Genomic DNA, 23,579 nt, shown 5'->3' on the forward strand with positions numbered 1-23,579 from the left:
TAGACAGAAAGAAGTGATTCAGTAATACTTGTTGAATCTCAGAAAGGAGGAAAATGCATATGAAATTGGTACAGAACTGCTTCACAGTAATGTCCTTAGCAGCAACCTCAAGTCCTTTCATATTACTCTATCCTATCCTAGTTAGTAGCTTATTCAGTTCATTTTTGTTACTACATAATTTAGTTAAATGTATGATTAAAGAAAGAAAATACTGTGGAGACGACAAAGCATCCTATGTTCGTGTACTCATTTCACCTTCCAGACATCCTAGATTCGAGATCCACTTCTCTGCTGAGGCTGGTCCCCAGCAAAACACATATAACATTGTAGATTCTGTATTTTACATTTTAAATTTAAAATAATATCCTTCACACATTGGCATGAAAATGAAAATTACCATTCAGCAGTTCAATGAGTGCTGGGATTATTCCAGATTTAGCTAGCAGTGCAGCACAAGAGTCATCCATAGATACAGTTCCGATCATTATAACCACTTCTAAAACAAGGTCATCCTCTGCAGCACCTGGTGAAATCAAGACATGGAAGGTTTTCATTGAGTGTCCTGAGCAAATCCATTTGTTCTGTCAAATTTAAGTGCATAGAAAAGATACTAAAAGATGTTAAAGCCATCCAATGGATCTTTGACATGCTTTCATTTCAGATTTTTCATGTTTCTCCATGATAACCTGAAGAACTGGTGAGACAATAGGATGGTGTAAATATTATATTTGAAAATACAACTGAAAGATAATGTAAGCAGATGGTAAGAGACTCTTTACTGTGTGTGAGCTTCCACATCTGCATGTATACATGGGGGGACACTTGTTAATAAAAAGACAGTAAAAATCTAAAAACAAAAATACATAGGGAAGAGAAACTAATGTTAAGAAATCACTCTTAGCTGGGCAGTGTTGATGCACACATCTTTAATCCTGGCACTTGGGAGGCAGAGGCAGGCAGATTTCAGTGAGTTTGAGTCTAGCCTGGTCTAAAGAGTGATTTCCAGGGCAGGCTCCAAAGCTACAGAGAAACCTTGTCTCAAAACCAGAAAAAAAAAAGAAAAGAAAGAAATCACTTTATGACAACTTAGAACAATGAGGACTTATAGAAAAAAGGGGATTTGGTAATAGTCTTTCTAAAACAACACTGTTGGAATAGTGTGCTGCCTAGAACAACGGACTCACACAATACTTGGTGAGCAACCCTATACAAAACCCAGAGCTTAAGCAAAAAATCTATAACATAGACACAGACCTGGCTTCAGCTTATCTTTGAGGAATGGAACTAGCTTGTACTCCTTCAGAACTAGCTCCCAATCTAGGTCTGGGATGGTCAGATTTGCCAGAGTTCCCAAACACTCAATTACAAACTCCTCCTCTTCATCACTGGAAATCTGGGCTGCAAGGTCTCCAACATAATCCTGAGGAAGCAGAATCGCAACAGAGTTAAAATGTAGGAGAGGATCTAATCTAATAACTGCTAGAAAAAAGCAAAACAATATATATATATACACACACACATATACACACATACATACATATATATACATACACACATACACACATTATATATATATTTCTCAATTTAATTGAGTTAACTTGTTAAGGATCCGATGGTAAGTGATGGTAAGCTCCAGAGAGGGCATGCTGACTGGACAGTTGTAACATTACAATGCGGAGTGGGGTTTCCTTTTCTTTCTTTTTTTTCCAGCATGTTAAAATAAGTGATTGTGGTAATTGTGTACAAAGGACCATCAATAAGGGAAGAAGGGATGTTTTCTCCTCTCTGGTCAAAACCTGCGGACCCCTGATTCAGGAAAACTTGATCTCAACTCACAGATCCATCATTTACTTGCTGTGAACCTTAAGGATACTTCAATTTCTGAAAATAGGATGATGCCTTTTAAGAATATAATGTTGGAACTATAATCTACACAGTAGCCACTTCACACATATTAAAGCAATTATTGTCATTGCTCCAAAATAAATCTTAATAACTTATGGCTGAAAGTTAGGTTTCAAGTCAAAGGGAATTTATTTAACACTAATATACTCAACAAATATAAAGTACCTTCTAAATGTGAATAATATTGTTATTGTGACAGAAATGTTGGGAAAAATATAAAACCTGTTCTCACAATGCATTCAATAAGTCATTAGCAGCATTCTGAGACTCTATGTGGCAAGCAAATAAAAAAGTCAAAGTGGTTACGTTTTCACTTTTGTACCTGGATAAATGGGATACTTTTGAAAAGATGGTGTGGGAGGTCCTTCTGTCTATGTGTTGCTTTTATTGGTTAATGAATAAACTGCCTTGGCCTGTTAATAGGCAGAACTTAGGTAGGAGGGGAAAACCAAACTGAATGCTGGGAGAATGGAGGCAGAGTCAGAGAAAAGCCCCAGCCAGAGACAGACACTGAACCTTGCCCATGAGCCACAGCCACATGGCAATATACAGATTAATGCAGATGGGTTAAATTAAGAGTTAGCCAATAAGAAGTTAGAGCTAATGGGCCAAGTAGTGATTTAAATAATATATTTTCTGTGTGATTATTTTGGGGCCAAGCGACCAGAATGACCAAGCAGCCTTCATTACAACAGAAAGAACATTTAGATAAATTTGCTTCTAATGGAAGTATCAAGCTGATCTACCAACTTTAAGATTTTATAGCCTATTACTGCAGAGTATAGGGATGTGTTATCTGGCAAGTTGTGGTAGGTAAAAGAGAAAGAATTCTGGACTAAGCAGGTACAGATGAATAAGAAGATCTGAACATAAGCCTCAGTCATGGGAATGTGAATATATTGTTTATGCTCTCTCTGTTGAAGATACAGATTTCTAACATCAGGTATTCACCGATGTCCAGATGTCAGTATAGATACATTTTCAGAGAAACAAACAGATAACGAAATAATCCTCACTCTGGGAAGCAGCACTCAAGCAATAGTTGGAGCAACTGTCCAAAAATGGGAAGCAAAGTGGCTTGGGCTGGAGCAGCCAGGAGGCAGGAAGACTAATTTCTGTCCTTGTTCCTGACCATACATAGTGCTGGGCCCTGCATTCACTTGGAGCAGCGGTGTACTTCCTGGATGTACAATACAACCACTTGTAAAGATTTAGCAAATGCATGCTCAGTCATTTTACTCCCATATGAAGTAAATTAAAGCTCACTGGTAAAGGCCAGTAGAATACTAGCTTGTTTGATTAAGACACAACACAGTCGGGCACAGCCCTTTCAGGCTCTCTTACATATGGGTTATTGGACCTTAAATTACCTCAGAAATCCTGACTCTCATAAGGTCACACAGCAGTAGGAATGACTGATCAATAACCATCCTACCAACTTTAACAGGATGCCAACTACACAGTAACTTCTTACTGTAGCTTAAACTGTATTATTCTGAAAATCTGAGTCCAAATTTCCTATTTTGGGCTAGTTCATGATCAGAGAATTTAAGCACTAGGGATATCTGAATTACCTCCTTTGTCTTCTCCTTTTTGTTTGTTTCATCTTTTTGAAGTATTTACAAATTGATGATGTGTGTTCTATAATAGTCATGTGAATAAAGCTTTAACTCTGGAATGGATTTGAAGTAAAGTAATCATGACAGCTTATTTGTCTCAGCACTCAGTTATACCGGGAGTTTCTCAACACTTCATTATTATCATGGCTCCTTGAGAACGGGGCTCTTTCTGTAGTCCACAGGAGAGACAGTGAGGTTCATGGAGGTTAAAAGACTTGCCGAAGCATCTGTGTGAGACCTTGGGTTCTTTACTATTCTGTTCGTTAGCTTTCTCCTTCAAAACTCTGGGGAAGCAGTGACAAAGTAACAGGAAGCACACCTTGGCAATGCACATGTTTCTGCCATGCTGGGCCTTTGTACTGTGCGTCCATCAAAGCAAAGGACAGCAAACCAGGGGCTCCAACTACTTTCTGAAGCTAAAGAATTTTTTTTTGTTTTGTCCCATTTTTTAAAATCATTTATTGCTTACATTTGTGGTGTGTATGTGTGTTGTGTGATGTGGAGCACATATGGAACTTAGAGAACAACTTGAAGGAGAAAATGTACCAAACTAATGCAAAATATTAATATGGAAATAGATATGTATGTATGCATGCATACATGTGCAGACACCTGCATATGCATGGAGATCAGAGACCAACTTAAAGAGTTGGTTCTTTCCAATGAATGGGTCTTAGGATTAAACTCAGGTTGTCAGAGAGTAATTTAATTAGGTTAAATCACTGTTTCTTAACTGTTCACATCAATGGGCTTTGTTGTAACACAGTTATGCACAGACATAAAAATTCTGACTATAAACACTCCCATCATTACCTTACTCCCCTCTCCTTCCTTCCCCTAACAGCCTCTTCCAAGGGTTTTTTTTTTCTTCCTGCAAACACTGTAGACTGAGGGAAGCAAGACTCAGAAAGAGAGATGCCACTTGTTCTCTTCTGTGGATACTAGCTCTGAATCTTTTCCTTCATTTAATCTTTTGAGGATTTTACTCATTAGTGCCGTTGAGTTCAGCTCATACAGGTTCTCCCAAGCACAGAGGTGGCTTGAGTCCTGAGTAAACGTTTGAAGAGAACTCAGGAAGAGCTGTCTCCTTAAATGCAGCAACTCAAGACTGGAGTCTCAAGGTTTTAAGCTGGAAGCTACTCACGATGAACAAACTTTTGGTGGGTCCATCGTGCTGGGAGACATTTCTGATCATCTTCATCAGCAGGGGGTCCTTGAGCTTCAGAGCTCTTTTCATGAGCATCTTCAGCCCATTTCCTAAAACAGAAAAACAGAAATTTCTGGATTACACTGAGGTGACTTTAAACTTAAACAGCTTTTTGTTTGGAGTGCATCTAATACAATACAGGATCCTTAAGTGTACAATATGAATCAGACAAATGTATGTGCTGTGTAACTCAAACCACACACCATATAAACCATGCATAGAATATTCTCGTTCATTTTCGTGTCCTGTCTTTCAATTTTATTCCTCCCACACAACTATTTTCCTTCACCCTTTCTTTTACTTCTCTTACTTATCTTTTTAGACATAGTTGAGCTTTATGATCTACAGCTTCATCAAAATAGGCTCACATAGTATATGCTTTCTTGGGTTTGGATTATGTTCCACAAATAAAAAACAATTTTGAAAAATATTATACTTCTAGGACTTCTAAAAATACAAAACTGAAAACATAGAAAGAGCTAGAGAAAAGATAATTTCTACAGCACTGTTTATGCTTGAAAAGAAGGGCGACAAGTTAACTATGCAAAAGAGTAGACAATGGCAAAATCATAGCTCAATTATGCTTTGAGTTTTAAAATGTTTGCTAATATTGTTTTTGTGTATGTGTGAACATGATGTTTGCGTGTTTGTGTGTGTTATGGCATGTATGTGGAGGTAAGAGGACAACTTTGAGTAGTCAAATCTTACATGGATTGAACTCAGGTCAAAAGGTTTGTGTGTCAAGCTCCTTTATTCACCAAGACCTCTTGTTAGCCCACTTTTATAAAATCATTTTATTATATGGAATGATAGTCAAAATATTATTTTTAGAAGACCATTTTATAAGGTACAGAGAGAAAAATCACATTTTTATTTAAATTTTTATAGAAGCATACAAAAATTGATTACATTTATTTCTGAGTGGTAAGAATAAAGATTTAAGGTTTTTCTGCTTGCTCATTTGTATTTTTTATAATGAACATGTACTCCTCATAAGTAAAAACTAATGGCCAGTAGACACTGAAACATCCTGAATAAGGTAAGTCATTTTATCAGGATACTATAGAAACAATATTCTTATATTATTATATTTCATTACCTTTCAAATAAATGCAAGCTGATTTGTATACAAAATATTACCAAGGAGTATATCCATCAGAAAGGGATATCCTATGAGACTCATAAGAAGTATAAGAATACTGAAGAAACTTAGAAGAATATATGTTTACAATGTATTCTTTCTTCCTTTTATTATCTATTTCTCATTATATGCAAATTACCATATGTTTAAAAGGCTACCTGTGAAGCTCTGTGCACTGACCTTCACAGATGAGCTGGACATTTCTCTTGTTAGCAGCAAGATTAATGCAGAAAGAAATCAGCTCCAAATCAATTCGTTCATCTGAACATTCAAAGAGCATCTTCATTAACTAGCAAGAAACAAAGTAATATATTATTCAAAACACCAAAACAAAGCTCAGAAGTAGAAGTATTAAGTATTCTCTTAAATTATACACTGGAAATAAGGTAATCTACATTTTACTACAAATTGGAAAGTTTTAACTGTTAAATAGCCACAATGAGTAAATAGGTGGTAACAAATAACTAAATGGCCAGTATTAAATAGGAATTTCCAAGGAGTGTAGAGAATGCTAGGAAATATCAAGCAACACCTCAGCACATTAAGGAACTAAAAATATTGCCTGGAAGCTGGGCAGTCCAAATGAAGAAAACAGCTCATATAAAAGTGACAAAGGAGCAAAGAACACAACTGTTCTGAAGAACTGAAGGAAGCCAGGCACGGCTGATGAAAAAGGGGCTGAGAAGGCAAGAGCTAGATCCTGTAGCTCCTGCGACACATTAAGGACTCTAGGCTTCATCCTAAGGACACACCAAAATTACTTAACGTTTCTGAAGACAAGTGTTAGGAAATAAAGTATAAATCAGGACAAACTGTTTTGTAACACACAGAGATTAGAGACACATTTTATTTAATTTTACAAAGAAAGATTACACAAAAATAAATAAATGAGTAAAAAAACATATATGCAGAGGGAAAACTCAACTAAAATGATAGCTACCTGTGCCAGCTATGCTGTGCCAAGAAAAGAACTGAATAGATATATATTTAGAGAAGAGAATCAAAGTGGGGCTGACTAACTGACTAGACAGTGGGGCTAGTGGAGGAAAGGAACCAAAGATGACTCCTGGGATCCTGTATTGAGAATGGTAGGGATGATGTTGCCAACATCTAGTGAAAATGTTGGAAGCTAAAAAGGGAAAAAAGTACTTAGGGTTTGACACTGGTGCAGTTTAAGCTGCCAATGAGTCTAACTACAAGTATTCAGTAAGAAGCTATAATCAAGGCCTAAGCTTATGTCTTTATTAGACTTATGTTAGAAACTGCTGCATATGGCTGATTTCTAAAGCTCCAGACTAGATATTGAAACTTGTCCACCGATATAAAATGAGAAAAGAAAGTCAGATAGACAGATATGAAGAGAGGGTTTGAGAAGTAACAAACAGAAGTCAGGAAAGAAAAGACAAGCTACGTATGCCAAGAGTGACTTAGTTATTACGTATATAACCATGTGTTTCTTTGGGGGTATGTGCAGGTGCATGGAGGTCTCATGACAACCTTGTGGATTCTTCTTCAGGTGCTGCCCATCTTGTCTCTTATTGGAACCTGGAATTCACAAGTGGCCTAGTCTGGCTGACCAGCATCTCCTCACAGTCTCCCTAGAGCTAGGACCATCACTCCAGGCCTTTTCTTTGTTAAAATATGGTTTCTGGGAATCAAAGTCGGGACTTTCTGAGTGTGTAGAAGACATTTTACTGACTGGGCTATCTCCCCAGCTCCATGCCAGTAGGTGTAAGTGAGCAGACCTACACAATTCAGAAAACACTCTTCTATTATGGGGAAACCAACACGATAAATTAGTACATATTAAGTAAAGATATTTTTGGTAAGTCAAAACTGCTTATAAGAGATAAAGACATGAACATATAAGCTTTATAAGATACATATAATAAAGATAAAACATTTGAAACATTTTAAGACATATAACCTAAATATTTACATGTTGTATTTTAGGAAAATACCTTTTAGAATCATACACTTTCATTAATAAGGTTTATACTATTTCTATTATATTTTTATTATTTGAGATTATAATTGCATTATTTCCACCATTTCCTTCTTTTCCTCTAATTCTTTCCATGTACTCCACCCCCCACCACAATACTCTCTCAAATTCATGGCCTCTTTTTTTAAAAAAAAATTCTTATTTTGTATATAGTAAAGTGAATAAGTTTTTATTTTAGAATCTGGCCTGCAAGCTATGGTTTTAATTACTTTCAGTGTTAGCTCCAGACATCTACAAATAGGACACACAGTCAATACAGTCAAAATCAATAAACTTTTCTTGTGAGCAACCAACAGCTTGAGAACAAAATCAATTAAAAGCACTATTCTATTCCAACTGTCATGCACAACCCTAATAACATGGTGGTAATTTATATGCAGAAACTACATAATACTGGCATGTATCATGTCCTCCCCAGAGGGCAGGTCACAAACCACAAACGTGTCACTAATGAATCTCTGAGTAAAAGATCATTAACACGTAGTAATGTTGTACTATAAAGAGACTCTAAGTCAAAAATAAAATTATCTTAATTTACTGGATGTATTTAACAAATCTTGTCAGCCAATTAAAAAATAAACAAATTAGCAAAACTGCAGGCGATTATCCACTAATTAACATAACTACATTTTCATAATATAATTCAAAATCTGTTACTGCTATCTTCCTTCAGAACTTTTACTAATATAAAACTTTTTTCAATGAAAATCTATTACATTGAAACAATGCTTTAAGAAGGTAAAATATTGTAATAAATATTTACTTAAAATTAGCCCTTAAGTATAAAAATTACCCTTGAAAAACAAGGTTGCAGATGGCACATTTAGAAGCTATGGATTAAAAAAATAATTTCCTTACTAAATCTCTTGTAGAAACAATCAGATACATTTTTAAAATAACGTCTGGTTTGAAAAATTTATTATCCCATCTGCAAAACTGAGAGAAAATTTAAGTATGAGTGAAATGTATCCTAATAGAAAATCATTGCTTCATCATAATGAGAACACTTCCATTTTAAAGCACTTGATTCTAAAACCAGCTTAATTCAAACTCCAAGAGTCATAGTGCAGTTGTCTTTAATTTGATTGCTACCCATGGTACTTCAAACACAAGGGTAATTACTGACAACTAGGAAATATTAAAACTAGATTTGTTCTGTTTTAACTGTCTGTTTCCATCTTTTACTAATCTAACAGGAAAGCACTAAAAGGTCTTCAGCCTGTGCAATGAAGAAGCAATAGTGTTCAATCAGACAAGTCCCATATTGAGTATCAGATACCAAAGACCCAAGACTGAAATCACTGTGTCTAGACTCTCTGGCACCTGACTTCACTTATTTACCAGTGACCAAAGGCCAACCCCCACAGCTCTCTGTATTCTCATACACCTCCACCACCCCACTCCCCCTACTCAAACATCTTTGAATGATTATGCCAGAACTGTGCATGCCGCAGGAATCTCTTCTGACTGGCTACTCCCTAGCTTTCCTGTTTGATGTGATGCTCTGGTTTCTGAACTCAGCAGATAATGGCAGCAAGAGCAGAGAGGGCTGTCAGAAAGGACGTTTACCAGCATTCAGCTAAAAAGAAGCATGCAGATCAAAGTGGGGCCAAACAGGACAACTGTGGTGGAAAACATGTGGATCACTCTGACGACTCTTGCATGCTGTTCTAGGGCAAAATATTAAATAACACCATGACATCACTACCTAACCATGTACTTTGATTGGCCATTCTATTACCAATAAATACTTTTATAAGCATCTGGATGGCATTTGCACCTATTTAAACAAAACATGCAGCTCAGAGGTCTAAATAACAATGAACTGTTAATGTGTACTTTTAACTATTATTAGACTACAACCATTAACTCCTGGTTATCCAAATATGCTTACCTGAAACAATCCACCCACTGAGCCCATTAAGATCATACATAAAAAAGATGACCTGAATTCAAATTTTGAGGAATAATAACAAATAGGGAAAGAAAATGAGAACACATTGAATAATTACAGGCAATAAAGTACAAAGGAAGAAAAGTGATGCAATATTGGGTGAGATTATGAGGAACGTTGCATGCATACTCTCCTTCCTATTCTGGACATTTAATATTTTCAGAATGTGAACTCTAACCTAACTACAGGTTTATCCTGTAAAACACTGTATAACACTGCACTATGAATGAGTCAGAAATGATGAGAAAGATTCACATTTTACAAGCCATACTTTTATTTGCAATCCAGACAGCACATACATATCATCTTATGTAATTAAGAATATTAACTATTCTCTCTGATCACTAAAATAGATGTGAATCATTGCTGGGCCACTGCATTTCTGCCTTCAGAGTTATTATTGTCTTCTCTGAAAAATCCAAGTGTACTACTTCAAGATCTTTATTTTTAATATTCAATGAAAAAATAATACCAGTACTCTTTAAAAAGAACAAAACTCCCATTGACCTGTGGACACTGCCACCATGATAGGACTTTCTCTAATACATAGGTCAATTGGTGAGCTGCCCTCAGAAAGTTTAAAGCCCACTGGAAACACAAATGCTGCCCCGGACAGGAGTACATTTCTAATTTCTGAAGGGTATTTTAGTTATTAAAGTAACTAAAAGTTCCAATAATATAATATAATTTCATATTCCTTCAACAATCAACATTTCAGAAAGATAAAAGAAGAGAATAAAAACCTTAAAAACTGTCAAAATTTCATGATCTCCTGACAAAACTGGGAGCATGGGGGTGGGGGAAGGAAGGGAGGGTGGAAGGGGAGGAAGAGGGGAGAAAAAGAGGGGGAGGAGAATTTGAGGGAACTGGATGGTCGAGATGGGGAAGGACAGAGATGAAGAGTAAGGAAAGAGATATCTTGATTGAGGGAACCATTATGGAGCTAGCAAGAAACCTAGCACTAAAGAAATTCCCAGGAATTTACAAGAATGATCCCAGCTAAGACCCTAAGCAATAGTGTGTGTGGGGGAATCTGGCCTTGCCCTGTAGGCAGACTGATGAATATCTTAAATGTCACCATAGAACCTTCATCCAGCAACTGATGGAAACAGAGGCACAGATCTGCAGTGGAGCACTGGGCTGAGCTCCCAAAGTACAGTTGAAGAGATGGAGGAGTGAGAATATGAGCAAAGATGTCAAGACCATGATGGGGACACCCACTGAAATAGTTTACCTGAGTTAATGGGAGCTCATCAACTCCAGTTGGGCAGAGAAGAAATAAGCCTTGGACCAAACTAGACCTTCTGAAAGGTCTAGTTTCAAACCCCAAACCCACCTTCTGTGGGTGACAGTTATATGGCTGAGGCAGACTGCAGGGCCATTGGCAGTGGCACCAGGATTTATCCCTACTGCTTGTATTGGCTTTTTGGAATCCATTCTCTTTGGATGGATTCCTTGTTTAGCCTAGATATAGTAGGGAGGGCCTTGGTCCTTCCTCAAAGCAATGTGCCTTACCCTCTCTGAGAAGTAGATAGTGAGTTGGGTGGAGGATGAGAGAATGAGAAGAGGGGAAGGAGTGGGAATTGGAATTGGTATGTAAAATGTAAATAGATAGTTTGTTTTTTTAAAAAAATAAAAGAATTGTCAGAACTTGAATGGGTTTGGAAAATTTGACTCATGAAATACAGATGACAAATGTTTTAAAAATTCCATCATCGACATGTGTGATATTAGAACACTCTGTCAAGCATACATGGAAGAAGACTGTTTTGGTAAGGATGGGGGAACTTTTGTAGACACCAAGTTCTAAGCTGCACTTACAGCCATGTCTAAAAATTACTCTAAATAGGCTCTTCTTTTTGAGTCATTTGAAGTTTCATATTTTATTTTTGAGACTATACATTCTGTAAGAGAAGGATAACTCCAAATTTAATATTCAAGGTAACAAGTTTTCGACCTCTTCCTGGTTTGTATTTATTTCTCTCTTAATGCTATTATTTTAAAAAATCCAAATCTGGGTAAAAAGTCATTCTTTGAGAGAATTTTTTTTTTGGCTGTTTTCCAACTAATATCCTGAAGTCAATAAAGGTCAGACACCGAAGGAGAAGGAACTCCCTTTGAAACTACAAAGCAGAAACCTCTGGAAACCTTGGCGCCAGGCTGCAGTGAATTACCTGTAATATCCCCTGGACAGGGCCACTCTTTGACTGTAACATGCTGGACAGCTTGGTCACACCACACAGGCTGTGTGCTGACACAGATCAGCACATGAGGACACGTCCTAATGAAAGGATGAGCTCTGCCTTCTGGGAAGGATGTCTATCTGCTGCAAACACTCACAGGGACCCCCACAATGCAAGAGGAATGACCCTTTGGAAGAGCACCAGGCTTTAAATACATGTAAGGAAAACCTTAAAATCCTTGAAAACAGATTGTTAAATTCTGACTCACGGATTGAGAGTGAATAGAGGGACAGTCAGAATAACAAAAAGAGAAATCTGAGTCAGTTCTCTTAGAGAAACAAGGAATTGTGCTGCAGTAGAGTTAAGAATGACTGTATTAAGTGTGATCCAGTCTTGTACTCAAATGTTCTCGCAGCCTTTTATTTTAGCTCTATATCTTGTAAATTTTCTTTTGCTATTTTAGAAAACTTTCCCATACAAATACAGTAAAAAGATCAATCATTGTTGTGAGCATCCAGGACTCACATTATTGGAGTTTCACTCACTAACGGACACGAGAGTGAGTCCACGAGTGTAAGGTCCTCGAGTCACTACATCTCCAGCCTTATATAATAGATTTGGTGCGGGAGAATTATCTGTATTTTGTCAATCATGTATTTTAATAAAACACTGATTGGCCAGGCAGAAAGTGGGTCAACCAGACAGGAAGTAGAGGCAGGGCGATGAGAACAGGAATATTCTGGGAAGCAGGAAGCTCCTTCTGCCATTCCTGTCCAGACCACCGAAGAGGCAACATGTGAGCTGCCACACTGAGAAAGGTACTGAGCCGTGTGGCTAACATAGATAATGATAATGGATGAATATAAGTTACAAGGACTAATAAGAAGCCTGACCTAATGGGCCAATCAGCTTTATAACTTATAGAGATCTCTGTGTGATTGATTTTCTTTGGGACTTGTCGGCTGTGGGGTATCGGGCGGGACAGATACCCCAACAAGCTGGCCTTCATGTTACATAGATTAAAAACAAGAATACTTCTTTGAGACCTACAGACCTAGCAGGAAATATATCACACAGATGAAGCAAAGAAAACCCATGAGAACAGCACTATAAAACCAAAAGAATCTGGATAAGGCATTTTGCTATCACAGAATACAAAGTACTTCAAACTGCCAACTATAAACAAGATAAAAAAAGAAAGTGTCAAACCTGGGAAGTATTCATAACATGGCAGTTAAAACACTGCAAAATCAATCTTATTCATCAGTAATATGAATATGCCAATTCAGAAAATTGAATGAAAATTTATACTAGAATATAGATGCTAAACAGATGTTCACCTTCACCAATACTCTGGAAATGTACATACATCAAAATTTTGAAGCACCTCATTTTTAGAGAAATACTGCATCATTATTGTTAAGGGTGAAATGGTAGTTGTAAATACAAGCATCTCTTTTAGAAGACAACTGGGTCAATACGTACTCAGAACTCATTCATTTTGACCTAGGTATCCATCTGTTATGGACTGCAGCTAAAGAAAACTCAGTGCAGAAGCACACATGGCTGCAAAGACATGGACAAATATTCAAGACTAACTTTATCATGTGCTTATATATGTTGAGGATGCTATGTGATAACCTTGGAAAATCTGAGGATATAATTTAATTGTGGTCATTAAGCACAGTATTATATGATCATTGGAGATAGTTTATAATTTATTTAATTACATGCTATACTTGATTTATTCAGCAAATAACTCCACATATGAAAATGTTTTATGTGATATAACCTAATATATTATTACTTTCATAACGTACAAGGGGGCTGGAGAGATAGCTCAAAGAATAGGAGCACAGAGTGCTCTTCCAGAGGACTTGGGTTTCATTCCCAGCCTTACATGATGGTTCGCAACTGTTTTTAAAACCAGTTCCAAGGGATTGGATACCTCCTTTTGGCCTCTGGGGGTTCTGTATACATGCAGTGCACAGACAAATATGTAGGCAAAACTCATACACATCAAAAGTAAATGGATCTCAAAAAATGAAGAGGAAAGGGTATGAAAGTGTTAGTTATCACTGGGGTGTGGATAATTATTCTGCATTCGTTGCTGCTATGACAGGCACCAAGCAATCTTAAGTGCTGCCAGTAAGCTACACAACCAGGTCTAGTTCTTTATTTCCAAAATTTCTTTTGAATTTTTTATTTATTATGCATACGATGCTCCATTGGCATGTACATGTCAGAAGAGGATGGCTGTGAGCCACCATGTGGTTGGTGGGAACTGAACTCAGAACCTCTGGAAGAACAGCCAGTGCTTTTAACCTCTGAGCCACCTCTCCTGCCCCCTTGTACATTATGAAAGTAATAATATATAAGGTTATACCACATAAAAAATTTTCATATGTGGAATTACTTACTGAATAGATCAAGTATACTATTAGTATTAAAAAGTATCTTAAGGAATAGGAGATCTAAGAGACAAGAGTGAAAGTACCTTTGAAGAGTGAAATTTCCTTTAAAAAAGATTTAATATTTTCTCCTTTTAACTAGGTCTTTGAGGATCTTGTACAACATGTTTTAATCATAGTCACTCACTTCCCCCAACTTCTCTCAGGCCTACACCCCTTCCCTAGTCACATAACTTTGTGTTCTCTTTATTTTCATTCATCAATTCCAATTGTGCTGCTCACTTGTTCTTCAATGCATGATCTTCTAGAGGAGTACAGTCAACTATTGGGGCAACAGTTTCAAAGAAAAGTGACTCCCTTCCAGGAGCTATCAATTGCTAATGGATCCCTGGCTAGGGACAGGACTTCATCTCTACCTTACCTCTCTGTAATGAGACCTGGTTGAAATTGTAAAGAGCTGTATATACTGTCATAGCTGTTGAGTTCATAGGTGCACCTGCTCTGCTTGGCCTGCAGGACACTTCCCCAAAGTCATCCTCCACTGCTTCTGACTACTAGTCTTCTCACCCCCGCTTCCACAGTGATCCCTGACCCTTGAGGAGTGGGGATTCAATACAGATGTCCAATTTAGGGATGAGCGTATTTCTTAAATGCCTTTCTCACTTAAGCCTCTTACCTGTGGTATGCAGTCAGTATATGCAAACATTGATTTAAAGCGGTCATCCATGCTTATATGGTAAAGCACACACATTGCTATTTGTTTGTAGTTTTCATTGCCTGATCACAGAAAAAAAAATCATGGTTATAATGAAAGATGCCATAGATGTATATATATACCATATTCAAGTTAGTAAAGTTATATACTAAAAACTTTTAAACTGCTAAATCAAATATTTATATAGCCTTGATCAGGAAAACACTTGGAGATCCTTATTTCAAATCTGAATTTTTAATCACACTTATATTAACTGGGAAGTATAAAGACAGATGTCCACTTTACATGTTATATTTCTGGGAAAAATAATTCAATTTCTAGAAATTTACTGTCCCCAATAGTCTAGTATAAAACAGATTGGGTCATTAGTCTCCCCTCTCTTACAAATGAATAAAAATACAAGATTAATTCGGTTGATTTGCAGTCACTAGGTAAAAGATACTGTAAACAAGTATATTTGAATTCTAAGTACTGAAGCCTGGATCATCAGTGAATTGCTAAAACAAGTAGAAAAACATCAGTAACATAAAAAATAAAGTTTCATCACGAACTGCTAAGATCACAAATTCATTACAGTCTGGGGAATGTCCCTGCAGTTCTGACGTAATAATATTCTGGGCTAGGGATTTCACTCAGTGTAGAGGGCTTGCCCAGCATATATAAGTGACTAAGTCTGATTCCAAGATTAGCATGTATAACAAGGTAATAATAACAATAGTGACTAACAGTAATCACGCATTAAGGTTTTAGCATGCAAAAGAGACATACTTTAAACAGATGGCACAGCATTGAAACTTCAGAATAGTCTTCAGTAGACCTTATCATCTGTCACATGAGGAACCTCAAGCTTAGGAAGAGTAGATACTGATCATATAGCCTTGGAAACATTGGGCAGAGATTTAAAACAGGCCTGTCTGCCCTCAAAATCTCTTCTCAGTTATAATAGTTTTAAACATTTTTATATCATAGGGAGGAAAATTTTTACCACATAATGTATTATCAGGTGTCAAGAACTTTAAACTCTATTAGATGATCAAATAAAGTTATTTCTCAAGTAGAATTCTTTTAGATTGAGAAAACGTATCTTGTAAAATTGGTTGATTTTTGGCAACTGTGACAAGGGTCATATTATTTCCAACTCTTCCAGGAAGCTATGGCAGGAAGATCACAAATTCAATTCCTGGCCTTCATAGTGAGTGCAAGGCCAGCCTGAAAATTTAGTAAGACCTTGTTCAATTTAAACAAACATATATACAAAAAAGTAGGACCGAAAGTGTAGTCCCTTGGTAGAATGCCTCCTTAGCACGTGTGCAAGCCCCAGTCCAGATTCTAGTTATGCCCAAACAATTTATATCAGCAAGAAAAATAACTCCAAAACCAGATTAATATATATTACATGCTTTAAATATGAAAAGAAAAGTAAATATTTTTTACCTTGAATAAGACTATGAATTAATAATTCAACTGAACAGAATGCATGTGGGAAAAAAGTATTTTGTACCTGAAGTATTTAATTTTTTCTTTATAACATTATAAGAAGTTGAAATCTGACTGCAGGAGAGAGTGCAATTTGTGTTGTTGTTTTCAGACAGGGTTTTCTTTGTAGCCAAAGATATCCAGGCTGTCATGTCATGTCATGTCATGTCATGTAACATGACGGGGGCCGGCTTGTCGGGGTATCTGTCCCGCCCAGTGCTCAACAGCTGGCAAGCCCCAAAGGAAAATCAACCACACAGAGATCTCTATAAGTTATAAAACTGATTGGCCCATTAGGTCAGGCTTCTTGCTAACTCTTATAACTTATATTAACCCATTATTCTCATCTATGTTAGCCATAATGGCTCCGTACCTTTCTCAGCTGGGCAAGTTACATGCTGCCTCTTCAGTGATCTGTGCAGGAGTGGCTGAGAGAGAGCTTCTGCTTCCAGAATACTCCCAGTCTCTTTGCTCCACCCCTACTTCCTGTCTGGCTTTCCTGCCTATACTGCCTGCCTGGCCAATCAGCGTTTTATTAAAATATGATTGACAGAATACAGATAATTCTCCCGCACCATTTCCCTCTTTTTTTTTTAAACAAAGGAAACTACCCATAATCCATTTGTTGGGAATGTGGGCGTAGTATTTCAGGCTACTTCCTGCTGGTTGGGGGCGCTGATAGTCTTAAGGGGACCTAAAGAAAATTTAGAGTTATAATCAAGTCATGACTGGAGTATCCTGTGAGTCTCGATCATCTCAGGCAGCAGTCTTGGATCAGTTCTGGATGTAGACCTCTGTCATCTGGGCCATCTGTTCCTATCGGAGATTTTTCAGGTGGCCTCCCTTGGTCAAAGGTGATTATTCTTAACTCTGAATAAATCCAGAGTCTCTCGTTTTCTGTGGAAACAAAAGCAAAACCTCTTCTCCAAAGTAACATTCCTTTTGACTTCAGTTTTGAAGCCAAGGTATTTTCAAAATTCCTATCTTGGGTTAGTTCAGCAGCATTTATAAACAAAAGTCTTTTAGCAGTTGTTGTTCCTTCCTCAGCAATCAAACAATTTAAAGAGAGCATAATAGCATACAGTATGAAGATTCTCTGTGCATTTTCCATCTTTATGTGGCTTTATTTTAACCTCTATTTCTTTTATTTTTACTTTTACTTTTTGAGACAGGATCTTTGTATATCTTTGTCCTGGAATAATACTGTAGACCAGGCTGTCTTTGAACTCACAGAGATCCTCCTGTCTCTGCCTCCCCAGTGCTGGGATTAAAGGTGTATGCTACCACACCTTGAACTCACAGAGATCTGTCTCTGCCTCCCAGGCATTGGGATTAAAGGCGTGTACTACCACACCTTGAGGTCACAGAGGTCAATCTACCTCTACCCCTTGAAGTCACAGAGGTCAATATGCCTCTGCCTCCCAGGCATTGGGATTAAAGGTGTGTACCACCACACCCAACTACTCTCTTTCTTTCCTTTTAACTTTAAGAACTTTAACTTTTAGCCTGCATATACACACTGTAAACCATTTAGAGGTTTTCTTCCTCTTTGAATCTCTCTTTACTGTATATTTTTCTTTTTCTGACCACATGAGCCATTAATTTACTAAGCAATATGGAGAGCCGTGGCTTTGACAGCTAGATCCAGCTCATTCCTTAGCATTTCAGCCTCAAGGCTGAGGTACCAGCCAGAGCTGTGTTCACTGCCACAACTCTATGGCGTTTCAAAGTCCTTGCCAGCAAGCAAGCTGCAGCATTCTGCTCACAGACCACACTCAGTCGGACTGCCTGCCTGAAAGAGTCAGAGTTTGCTCTGGCAGGACAGCCCAGAAAGCCGGCATTTTAAAACAGCACAGCTTTTTTCCTGCTACGACTGAAAACCGAAAAGCATGTGTTCAGCTTTTCACCAACAGCATTTAAGTGTTTAGTGGCAGGACCTCTTAATGAGCTGCAAGGTTTTGTAGTTAAGGCTGAGTCAGGAAGCCTCCCTTAGATGAGAGTGTTTGCTTGCTCTAGCAAACAGAGCAGACCTGAGAAATTGCTGCTACCAAGAAAACATGCTTTACTGTATTCTTTCCCAAGCTTTCTCACGCTTTATGTGGATTCAGTTATCCACGTTGGCGCCATATGTAACATGACGGGGGCCGGCTTGTCGGGGTATCTGTCCCGCCCAGTGCTCAACAGCTGGCAAGCCCCAAAGGAAAATCAACCACACAGAGATCTCTATAAGTTATAAAACTGATTGGCCCATTAGGTCAGGCTTCTTGCTAACTCTTATAACTTATATTAACCCATTATTCTCATCTATGTTAGCCATAATGGCTCCGTACCTTTCTCAGCTGGGCAAGTTACATGCTGCCTCTTCAGTGATCTGTGCAGGAGTGGCTGAGAGAGAGCTTCTGCTTCCAGAATACTCCCAGTCTCTTTGCTCCACCCCTACTTCCTGTCTGGCTTTCCTGCCTATACTGCCTGCCTGGCCAATCAGCGTTTTATTAAAATATGATTGACAGAATACAGATAATTCTCCCGCACCATTTCCCTCTTTTTTTTTTAAACAAAGGAAACTACCCATAATCCATTTGTTGGGAATGTGGGCGTAGTATTTCAGGCTACTTCCTGCTGGTTGGGGGCGCTGATAGTCTTAAGGGGACCTAAAGAAAATTTAGAGTTATAATCAAGTCATGACTGGAGTATCCTGTGAGTCTCGATCATCTCAGGCAGCAGTCTTGGATCAGTTCTGGATGTAGACCTCTGTCATCTGGGCCATCTGTTCCTATCGGAGATTTTTCAGGTGGCCTCCCTTGGTCAAAGGTGATTATTCTTAACTCTGAATAAATCCAGAGTCTCTCGTTTTCTGTGGAAACAAAAGCAAAACCTCTTCTCCAAAGTAACATTCCTTTTGACTTCAGTTTTGAAGCCAAGGTATTTTCAAAATTCCTATCTTGGGTTAGTTCAGCAGCATTTATAAACAAAAGTCTTTTAGCAGTTGTTGTTCCTTCCTCAGCAATCAAACAATTTAAAGAGAGCATAATAGCATACAGTATGAAGATTCTCTGTGCATTTTCCATCTTTATGTGGCTTTATTTTAACCTCTATTTCTTTTATTTTTACTTTTACTTTTTGAGACAGGATCTTTGTATATCTTTGTCCTGGAATAATACTGTAGACCAGGCTGTCTTTGAACTCACAGAGATCCTCCTGTCTCTGCCTCCCCAGTGCTGGGATTAAAGGTGTATGCTACCACACCTTGAACTCACAGAGATCTGTCTCTGCCTCCCAGGCATTGGGATTAAAGGCGTGTACTACCACACCTTGAGGTCACAGAGGTCAATCTACCTCTACCCCTTGAAGTCACAGAGGTCAATATGCCTCTGCCTCCCAGGCATTGGGATTAAAGGTGTGTACCACCACACCCAACTACTCTCTTTCTTTCCTTTTAACTTTAAGAACTTTAACTTTTAGCCTGCATATACACACTGTAAACCATTTAGAGGTTTTCTTCCTCTTTGAATCTCTCTTTACTGTATATTTTTCTTTTTCTGACCACATGAGCCATTAATTTACTAAGCAATATGGAGAGCCGTGGCTTTGACAGCTAGATCCAGCTCATTCCTTAGCATTTCAGCCTCAAGGCTGAGGTACCAGCCAGAGCTGTGTTCACTGCCACAACTCTATGGCGTTTCAAAGTCCTTGCCAGCAAGCAAGCTGCAGCATTCTGCTCACAGACCACACTCAGTCGGACTGCCTGCCTGAAAGAGTCAGAGTTTGCTCTGGCAGGACAGCCCAGAAAGCCGGCATTTTAAAACAGCACAGCTTTTTTCCTGCTACGACTGAAAACCGAAAAGCATGTGTTCAGCTTTTCACCAACAGCATTTAAGTGTTTAGTGGCAGGACCTCTTAATGAGCTGCAAGGTTTTGTAGTTAAGGCTGAGTCAGGAAGCCTCCCTTAGATGAGAGTGTTTGCTTGCTCTAGCAAACAGAGCAGACCTGAGAAATTGCTGCTACCAAGAAAACATGCTTTACTGTATTCTTTCCCAAGCTTTCTCACGCTTTATGTGGATTCAGTTATCCACGTTGGCGCCATATGTAACATGACGGGGGCCGGCTTGTCGGGGTATCTGTCCCGCCCAGTGCTCAACAGCTGGCAAGCCCCAAAGGAAAATCAACCACACAGAGATCTCTATAAGTTATAAAACTGATTGGCCCATTAGGTCAGGCTTCTTGCTAACTCTTATAACTTATATTAACCCATTATTCTCATCTATGTTAGCCATAATGGCTCCGTACCTTTCTCAGCTGGGCAAGTTACATGCTGCCTCTTCAGTGATCTGTGCAGGAGTGGCTGAGAGAGAGCTTCTGCTTCCAGAATACTCCCAGTCTCTTTGCTCCACCCCTACTTCCTGTCTGGCTTTCCTGCCTATACTGCCTGCCTGGCCAATCAGCGTTTTATTAAAATATGATTGACAGAATACAGATAATTCTCGTCACAGAGATCCACCTGCCTGTCCCTCCCAGTGCTGGGATTAAAGGCACACGCTACCACACCCAGCTAGTTTGGATTATTTTAAGGTAAATTTCAGGTCTCCTATTGGAAAGTGAGAAGAGTTGAAGACCTTGAAAAATGAGTGGTATGAATAAAGAACATCATCTTAAAGGTACAGTTAGAAAACAGTAATGGAGGAGGAAGTAGTATTTAAAATCTTAAAATGGAGGCCAGTAATCCAATGGCTATACAAAACATAGTATTTATAACTATTATTTATTTAAGAGCATGAATTATATTTGGAGAGAAGTATGGTGTAAAATTTGTGACATTCTTTCAAATAATATAAAAGCAAGCATTTCTGATGCCAGCAATTTGAGACCACAGCAATCTATAATTCATAGATTTTAATAATTGTATTTTATGTTTTGATGTTTAATGATGCTTACCTGCCACAAAAAATGTTTACATGGGTTTTACGGTATATATGTGCAAAGGAAACCCATTTTAAATCCTGTTTCCTCCGAAGGCAGATATCTGTTAGGTTAGCACCTAGCCCAAGGGACTGAGCAATTACAGCATCTTTTAAACTAGACCCCAGGGGAGCTCTCATACTCTGTATACCACCTCTTGGTTTTCCAGTTATTTTCTACAAGAAACATGGGCCGGGTGGTATAATTTTCTCATCAGGATTCTTGAGCTGTAAACTCCACCTAACCTCGTACAGCCCTTCTATACACATGACAGGTCTTCCAAACAGACACTCCTTTAAGAGTTATTTATAGCAATTTACCCTAATGACATCACAAGCAAAAACAGGCTTCTAGCTAATGATATGTTGGTGTGATGCTCAGGGCTCTGCGAATTTTGAGCACAGCAGAGGACAGATGGGATATTTTGAGAAGTATGTCTTAATAACTGGATGTGAATTAGCCAAATCTGTTCAAGTAATAAGGGTAGGTTTGAAAAAAAATAGCCCAGGTATTATGATTCCTATGGTATTTACAGCTATAAACATGAATCATGACAAGCTCACTGGCTATTAAATGTAGAGGGTATAAGCACTTTGATAGGATTTCCTCAGAAACTTACTGTTAACTAGCTGGGTCATTATTTGAATGCATTACTGAATTATCTTAGTATTTGAGCAGCCATTCTCCCCCAAACTGTTCACTCCTAGCTGAACAGTGTTAATACCTTAACAAACAGGTCATTAACTCCAGTAACTGGTTTTGTGGGAATTGCTGCACTTACAAAGTATATTCAAGAGTTTATAAGAAGTATTGCCCCCCAACCTTCTTTTTAAAGAAATTTACAGCTGTAGTTCAGCTGGAGCAGCTGAAGTCAGAAGAAAATAAGTTTTCTGGGCCACGCTCACAATTGATTTTCTGCCAACTAAAGAGAAAAACACATGCTGATCAGTTTTGAGTTTTAACATGTCTTCATTTGTTTATCGCTGAAGTGATCAGTAGAAACACTACTCAGTCACTAATCTTTTAAGACACTGGAGATTTTCCACTCACAGATCACTCAGGCAGAAATGTGAGCTTTGAACATTAGAATACAAACCCAAATGTCTGCTCTTGTGACAGACCCAGGTCTACACTGCGGAACAGAGTGAGAATACACATTATGAGCCATGTTTTTAGCCAGACTCTCATTCCCTTCTATACCCCATGTCATCTTTGTTCAAAGCAGAACACTCCAAGCAAAGAAAAACAGGAACAGAAGCACACATTTATTTAGAATAGCACAGCATTAGGTGATATTTTACCCTGAAAATGCCCTATGAATATAGCATGCTGAAAATGTCTAAGATTAATACAGCATTAGAGCTCTTAATGCCTATTAACAATATAGTATAAAGTAAATGCCATAGGCTAACAACCTCTCAGAAATTATCTGCAGCAATTATTGAATACACTTATCTTCTATATCAAAATATACTAAAATACATTTAAGATTATCATTAAAAATTATTTTCTGGTATTGGAGATGGAATCTAGGACCTCAAGCATGCTGGATAAGCACTCTACCAATGAGTCACATCTTCAGTTCCAGAAAATCTATATTTCCATATAATTTACTCTTAATTTATCACAGTAAATATATAAAGATTAAGATTAAGTAGATTTGGTTTAAATTGGAATTTGGACAAACTAATTTTTAAGACTGCAACACTACTAGTTGCTCCTTTATTTTACAACAGACTTATTGACAGCAGATATATGAGAACTGGAACAGATACAACACAATAATTTTAAAACGAGTTAAGTGGAAAAAGCAAAAACATCTCTACGTTCCAATGATCAGTACGAAAGCCCAGCAAGAGTTTTGTGGTGAAACTGCTGTATTCAGTTACTTATCACAATGAGAAGCAAAACTGAAAATCTATCATTAAACTAAACACTAATTTAATTATACATTAATGACTGTTTCAAGTACTCTAATATTCAAAACCGATAAATTTTCATTATTTT

The 23,579-nt window shown here is 37.9% G+C and overlaps 1 protein-coding gene across 3 annotated transcripts in view; it reads right to left on the bottom strand.

The window, feature by feature from the left end:
* Window positions 1-23,579, bottom strand: part of Kifap3 (kinesin associated protein 3) — a 142,014-nt gene that overhangs the window by 50,907 nt on the left and 67,528 nt on the right. For all 3 annotated transcript variants that reach the window (XM_087906340.1, XM_048421014.3, XM_087906341.1), the window contains exons 11-15: window positions 15,102-15,202; window positions 6,053-6,161; window positions 4,669-4,781; window positions 1,255-1,420; window positions 398-523 (exon numbers count right to left, since the gene is read on the bottom strand). In XM_087906340.1, the coding sequence (XP_087762466.1) occupies window positions 398-523; window positions 1,255-1,420; window positions 4,669-4,781; window positions 6,053-6,161; window positions 15,102-15,202 (615 nt within the window). The remainder of the gene's footprint in view (window positions 1-397; window positions 524-1,254; window positions 1,421-4,668; window positions 4,782-6,052; window positions 6,162-15,101; window positions 15,203-23,579) is intronic.

The sequence above is a fragment of the Myodes glareolus genome, chromosome 5 (genome assembly GCF_982192425.1).
Source record: "Myodes glareolus chromosome 5, mMyoGla1.1, whole genome shotgun sequence".
In the NCBI taxonomy this organism is placed as follows: Eukaryota; Metazoa; Chordata; class Mammalia; order Rodentia; family Cricetidae; genus Myodes; species Myodes glareolus.